The 7,394-nt window shown below is 32.7% G+C and overlaps 1 protein-coding gene across 3 annotated transcripts in view; it reads right to left on the reverse strand.

Moving 5' to 3' along the window:
* Window positions 1–982: 982 nt before the first annotated feature.
* LOC118737800 (protein kinase C) overlaps window positions 983–7,394 on the reverse strand; it is a 29,973-nt gene continuing 23,561 nt past the window's right edge. For all 3 annotated transcript variants that reach the window (XM_036468586.1, XM_036468577.1, XM_036468570.1), the window contains exons 9-15: window positions 4,310–4,380; window positions 3,922–4,209; window positions 3,006–3,422; window positions 2,649–2,876; window positions 2,033–2,285; window positions 1,820–1,959; window positions 983–1,732 (exon numbers count right to left, since the gene is read on the reverse strand). In XM_036468586.1, the coding sequence (XP_036324479.1) occupies window positions 1,571–1,732; window positions 1,820–1,959; window positions 2,033–2,285; window positions 2,649–2,876; window positions 3,006–3,422; window positions 3,922–4,209; window positions 4,310–4,380 (1,559 nt within the window). In that variant the 3' untranslated portion in view covers window positions 983–1,570. The remainder of the gene's footprint in view (window positions 1,733–1,819; window positions 1,960–2,032; window positions 2,286–2,648; window positions 2,877–3,005; window positions 3,423–3,921; window positions 4,210–4,309; window positions 4,381–7,394) is intronic.

The following is a 7,394-nucleotide window of genomic DNA, read 5'->3' on the forward strand; positions in this document are numbered from 1 at the left end:
TCAAATCTTCTTCAAAATCGAAAACCAAAGCCAGCCTTTCGACATAAGCCACTGTTCCATACGAGCACAGATATGTACTTTTGTTTGTAGCAACACAATTTTTAAAATAGCACGTTATACCGTTTGAGAGTAACAGTGTTAAAATTAGAAAACAATACAATCTTTTAACTTACTTAGAAAATAGCCTACAAGACACGCTTGGTGGAAAATCGTAGATATGCACAAGGAGCGCAAATACAGTTGCACATCCACATGAAACGTTATGATGGGCGCTACGTAGGTCGATTTAACATACACTGAGAAAGTGAGCTTAGTTCAACTCAACTAAATATATTTCACTCAACATATGAATTGGCTACGGCTACCAAATCTTTTTTTTTTTTTATTCTACTGAAGAAAATCTCCTCAGCAGTGAGGAGCGACAACACTTTGGTTTTGCTAAATCGCTGTTGAAAGTTGTATGAGCTTTGGAAAGTATTTAAATTCTAATTAATTATCAATTGAGCGCCTCTGGGAACTAAAGAAAATTAAATATACGTGTGCTTAATATTTGCTTGAAGATGCTCAATGTTTTAGAAAAAAATTACCAATGCTATTCCGCACATACACATCACAAAGTATGTTAAGATATTTCATAATGCAAAATATGTAAAGTATGACGTAGTACGAAAATTTAAAATTTAAAATTTCATAAGTTTATTATCCGTCGTGCACAATAACCAAAATTCCAATTGCATTGCTATAAATAGTTTGTTCGCTTTGTTAAAGTGGCTTTTCAATTAGACGTACAGTCAGAAAATAATAGAAAATTACGTAAAAAAAAAAAATAAATCGAAATGCTTAAACCTAAACAATGCATAGTAGTTAGAGTTTTTTTGGTTGCTTTTGATTTTTATTGTTAATTATCTTGCAGATTTTTCTTCTCTGCATGTTGCAGTTTCTTAAATATATTTTTTTTATTACTTTAAAACTTTCCTTTTTCATAACGGGTTAATAGATTTATTTCTTTTACCTAACGAATACTACGAGTGGAGTTTGTTTGCGTTAACAAGCATTTACGCATTTTTTGGGTTCCCTTTCTCATTTGGTGAAAATATGGACCAATTTTATAACGCGCGGGCAGCTGCACATAAGAACAGCATGAACAAAAAAAAACAAAATGCCACAAAATGTGCACACACATACACACACATACTCATGTAGGATGAAGCATAGAACTTAGACAAATCTCGGCAATCAAATTTAATTAAAAAAAATTAAAGAACAATTCAAATGCTGAAATGTATTTGTCCCATTAGGCGATTACCGTACGATGACTACGTCCGGCTTTCCTAAGTACACGCACGTATGACGTATGTATGTATGTGGGTATGCTCACACTTATTCCAAACTAACAAAATCATAATAAAGTAGTACAATTTGCTTTTTACTGCTGTCTTTGCAGGTGTATCGCTTTAAGTTTGAACCTTTTGTTTAGTTTTGCGTTTGTTTTTGCTCTCTCTTCCTTTTTTGAATAAAAGTTTATAAACCCCTTAGGCGCCTGCGCACACACACACACACACAAAACCACTTAAAATACTTTACGTTCGGGTCCGAATTTCGGATTGACAAATGAGAATCCGGCGAATTCGTCCTGATTAATACAGCGTATAACATCGTTGGGAACAGGTGTTAGTACTGGTTCCTCTTTTGTGAACTCTGTATCGAAATTGGTGGCATCACGTGGATTTTTCTGCATTACAAAGCACAATTGATTAATGATTATTTTAAAAGAAAAATATATTAACATAATTTTGTGGTTGAAAAAAAAAATGCTTACCATTTTTGGTCGGAACGGTGGCTTAATATTGCGCTTTTCCAGCTCATCCCAATCTAATTTACCGAAAAATGGATGTCTACGTATCTCGTTTTCATCACCGGAGCATCCCAAACGGGTTTCGGGATTTTTCGTTAGGAACCCTAAATGTTGGAGTACATTTTTTTCGTTCGTGTGTATCGTTAAGACATTTTATTATTTATTAATTCACAATACCTTTCAAAATGGATACTGCTTCTCTAGATAACCACACCGGATAGAGTACATCGTCATGCATAATCGAATCGAATAATTCATCCTCGTTGTCAGCCTCGAATGGCGGTTGTCCGGCCATCATTTCATACATTAGCACCCCTAACGCCCACCAATCGACAGAGGCACCATATTCTTGCTCTTTTAATATCTCAGGCGCGATATAATCGGGAGTGCCACAAAAGGTGGTAGTTAGAACACCATTTATAATGCCCTCCTAGAGTAGAAAAAAATATAAAAATTTAAATACAATTTTAGTCACAGCAAATACATATGTACATACAAATTAGTATAGGACCACCTTTCCTTAAAAAAAAGAAATTATACTAGAAATGGGTTAACGTGGTCCAAATAAAATATTCCTACGAATTGATAACCTCTTACTTTGTTTTTGAAGTTGATTAAAAATACCTTGCAATTTTTCTTTTAATAAACAAATTTTCAAAGGATTACACTCAAACTTAAAATGATACTACAAATTGTATGAGAGTATGAAACCTTTACACTGAGCTTATTTTTTGTACGTCAACTAAACACATTTCTCTCAACACATAATGATTATAATATGAGTAGGTATTACCTTGCACATGCCGAAATCAGCCAATTTGCAATGACCTTCCTGATCCAAAAGAATATTATCCAGCTTTAAATCACGATAAATAACTCCATTAGAGTGCAAAAATTGAAGTGCCAACGTTACTTCGGCGGCATAGAAAGCAGCGCGTGCGGCTTCAAAGCGACGTGCTTTTTGTATCTGAAACATCAAATCGCCGCCATTCACATACTCCATGACAAAGAATAGACGATCCTGAGAACAGAAAAAATATCAGTAATGTTGTAACGCTATATTCATATAACATACAGCTTTGACTCTTGGATATGTGAATTTTTTTTGTGTTTTTTTTTTTGTAATTAAGATTACTCATTACGCACGCACCTTAGTTTGAAAACAGGAATGTAATGCTGTCAAAAATGGGTGGTTGGCGGCCAAGGCCAGTATACGTTTTTCGGTCATTGTGCAATCGACATCGTCATCCTGTATGATGGCATCCTTTTTCAGCACTTTAATTGCGTAAATTTCCTCGGTGTCTTTCTTTTCGGCCAACATCACCTTGCCGAATGAGCCTTTGCCCAACACTTTGATGAAAGTAAAATCCGATAAGGAAGTTTTGCCTGGACGCGATTCAAAGTATTGACCCGCAAACGAACTGAGACCGGCCATAGTAGTCGAAGAGCTTGTGCCGCCCGAACGTTCCGACATCATCGAGCTGCGTGTGGAAGTGCTGCTCTCAGTACCCTGATCACTGCGATCGCTTAGGCTGTAGCTGTCGTCGCCACCCGGTTGATTTAAATACTGTATTGAAAATTCAACAAAAGGAGTTTAATTACTACATGCGTACATACACACATACACATATGGACGAAATGACATATCGCTAGCTTATTAGAGTTAAAAGTTGCTAATTCAACTTTTTATAAAAAAGTATATTTTCATACACAGGAAGCAAGAACAATCAAAAAACTGCATCGTTTCCTTAAAGATTGAACCTTCTCTTTTCTATTTAGTGATATGCCCATTCGTAAAGTTCAAAATAGTTACAGAAAAAATTATCAGTCCCATAGAGTACAAAAACTTTTAGTAAAAGTTGTGGAATTTGTGTTGTTTGGAGTTTTAGTCCTGTATTAATTTTTTGGCAAAATAAGTGCTTAAAGAAAATGAATTTGAAAGTTTTTAGTTTTCATCTATGAAATTTGAAAAAAAAAAACAATGGACTCATCAACTTTTCACTCTAAACTAGCGATAATTTGCCTGACGGTGACTAGCATTTTTTTTTTCTCTCTGAACTACTTACCTTTGAACGGCGCGGCTGTGCCTGTTTGTCCGGCGAAATACCCAGTGAACTGAGTATTTCGGCCATTTCTTTCGTATTGATACCGCACGTATTGGCCACATTCTTTTGGCAGCGTTTGTGCACATTCATGCTGCACTGTGTGCATTGGAGTCCCTGCTTGATCAGGCCATACAACAGTGAACCGCAGTGATCGCAGAACGTAAAACGTTTATAGTTATGCACGAAAAAGCGATGCGGCACATTGACATTGAAGCGCTGACCGGCCGGCGCCATTTCCATGGTATTTTGCTGTGAGCGCATACAGATACAAAAAAATAAAAATATATATATATAAATAATAATTAAATAAGTTACTATTTTGGATAGTATTCGAGTTATTTGAGTTTACCTCTTCACGCATGCCTGGACATTTGGTGACCACGGAACTATGGCATCTCTTATGTACAACACAGGTACACACTAGAATAGTGGAATGCAACAATAATGGTCAAATAATGATAACAGCAAGAATAAATGTTAGAAATTAGAGGAAATGTGAGGACAATACAGAATAAGTTATACATAGTATGTTTATAGTATTTATGTATGTAGTAAATATGTAAATACATTTATGATGATTTGATAGTGTGTTAAAGAAAACTTTACAACTTCTTACACATAGCACATACATAAATTTATATGTACAAACGAGCAAGCAAATGCATATATGTAAATATGTTCTTAAGTATATAAGTAAGTAATTAGATTCAATATTTAATATAGAAAACGCAGAATAATACTTATTCAATTAAAGCATAATGCGACTGCGTATTCAAAAATTTATTTCGTGCATGGTAAATATATGTATTTTGGACGTTGGATGCCTAATCGGCGTTTCACAGTACGAGTTAACTGTCGCTCTCGGCCTTTCTTTGTGTTTTCTTTTTGATTTGATAGATATACTTAAATTTTGGATTTTTTCTGTAAGACGTTTGAAAAAAATTTGTATTTAATTTGTGAGCGATTTGAACTTAGAAAAAACTAATGTCGAATTTTTACGAGGCATTGAAATTACCAAAATATGTACCTTTAAAAAAATGTTAAATGGGTATTGCCATTTTCTGGCATTTTTATTTTATTGGTGACTAGCAAATACCCGGCGTGCTTCACTGCGCCTTAAAGGTATTTTTGTGTTATTTGTTACCTATATTGTAATATATATTGTAACAGGTGGCAACCGTCCCCAAAAACATTTTCTGTAGTAAAGCTGCCTAAACCTCTTCAGTTTGATATCCATATTGCAATATTTAATTTATCTTATCAATTAAATTAAATTAAAATTGTCAAACATGTGGCAACCTCCATAAAAATATTTTTGTCTGTAAGTCTTCTTAAACCTCTTTCTATTGACAGCCACATTGCAATATTTACTTTATCTTATCAATTTACTTAAACCGGAATTTTCAAACCGGTGGCAACTGTCAAATTTTTGCTTTCTATATTTTAAGTTTGACCTCTAGCAATACATCGGTGAAAACTGCATTCAATTCCATCCATTAATTTTCGAGTGATGTACGACAAACAGACAGACATACAGACAGACAAAGATTCTAAAAATGGTTGATTTAGCTTCTGTTGGTCTAATAAAGACCCCTGCTCCAATTACATGTATGGATGCTGTACATTTTGAAAGAAATGCTCATAGCTAACAGACTTTAATGACTATTATCGTAAACTTGATCACACGGGTACTATTTAATGCCCAACTTGGTCATTCAATTGCCAATGGAAAACCAGCATAATTTTTTTGAAAAAATATTTTTCATATAATATTGAAAAAAAAAATAATTTAATTATCTCTATAATAAGCTTTACAATAGCAAAAAATAACACCAAAAATATGCAGCGTAATGCAAGAGTATTTATACGTGTTCATGTAGTAAAAAAAATTTGTAACAATTCAGTATAGGTAATTTGACGATTTTTTGTGGCAAAAATTAATTATTACCAACAAGATAAATATTAACTTAAATACGGTTGTTCGAGAAAATACTTAAAAAAAAAAAAACAGAATACAAAGTCGATTCCAATATTTCACACACAAATAACTTCTTTGGCCGCCTGTTTTTTACAAAAAAAAAAAAAAAATACAACTTTATGTGATTTAAAGTTTCCTCTATCATACCAAGAACGAAAAACGATTTTTTGCCGCCAAAACTGATCAAAGGCAATGGTGCTTTCCTGTAAAATTTGGTTTTTTTTGTAACATACGATAATTTTGCACAAAGAGGTCGATATGATTAAAGCAAATCAAAAAAAAACACGCATACATTCAGAAAAAAAAAGGAATTTATATATTTAAAGCCCAAATCAAGAAAGTACAATAAATTCGAAAACTCATTTTTTTGCGAGCCCGTAAATTCTATTTTCATGATATATTTTAAAATTTTAAGAACGAAAAGTGATGCAATTCCGAGTGATCACACCTGCGTGGTTATCTGGTTATGTGGTAATATTTTTTACTCAGTTTACAACAACAAAAATACACTAGCTTTTAACCAGATCACTTTATAATCAGGCAAATGTGAATACCCCAATTATAAAAGCATTTCATGGAATACAATTTAAAACGAATTCTAATACATACATATGTATGTATATAAAATATTTTTAAAAAAGTTACTTTATTAAATAAATAAGAAACACTAATATCTTATTACACAGAGAAAAAAGGCAGTTAAATTCCCACATTTCTCTCAACACAACATTTGGTAACTATAACACCATAAGACGGTCAATTTTACATACAAAAAAATTAATACATTCGCGGTTTTTAGTTTTTCTTTCTGATGTCAGAATTTTTCTTAAAAAGACTTTGGAATTTTAAAGATGTGATCAATTTAAAAAAAAAAAAAATATGTATTAAAAAAACTCAGTGCAATGGGTACACTGAGAAAAAAGTTTGACTAATTAAATGTTTTCCTCAACACAGGATTTGGTCATGGTTACATAATTTAGTTATAGTTTCCAAATATTATGTTGAGAGAAATACATTTGGATGACTTTTTTCTGAGTGTATCATACAAAAGAGAAAATTGTGTTGAATAAAAACGGTTTTAATTTTTGATGCATAGGACGAATAGGTACTGAAAAAGTCAAATTTTGTTCTTGAATAATCTTGAATTTTGTATACACACTTAACTTAAAAGATTAAATTACTTGTTTTTTTTTCGTTATATTATGGCCTTATAATCTGCCTTATTCTGAGTTTCGCCTGAAAATATAAATTCACCCGAAAATTTGTCATCGGCCCATAATAAAACCATGGAAACCAAAAGTGAAAAGTGAACCGGGTTCGGGGAAAATGAAACTCATGATAAGGCTGAATACGTATGTATGTATATATATACATATATATAAAATTGTTGAATTGAAAAATTAAAATGAAATCAAAAACGTGGGAAAAATAAATTCTCTACAAATGTGTACTTAAC

This window comes from Rhagoletis pomonella, unplaced genomic scaffold (assembly GCF_013731165.1).
Source record: "Rhagoletis pomonella isolate Grant_MI unplaced genomic scaffold, Rhpom_1.0 Rhpom_scaffold_00001, whole genome shotgun sequence".
Lineage (NCBI taxonomy): Eukaryota > Metazoa > Arthropoda > Insecta > Diptera > Tephritidae > Rhagoletis > Rhagoletis pomonella.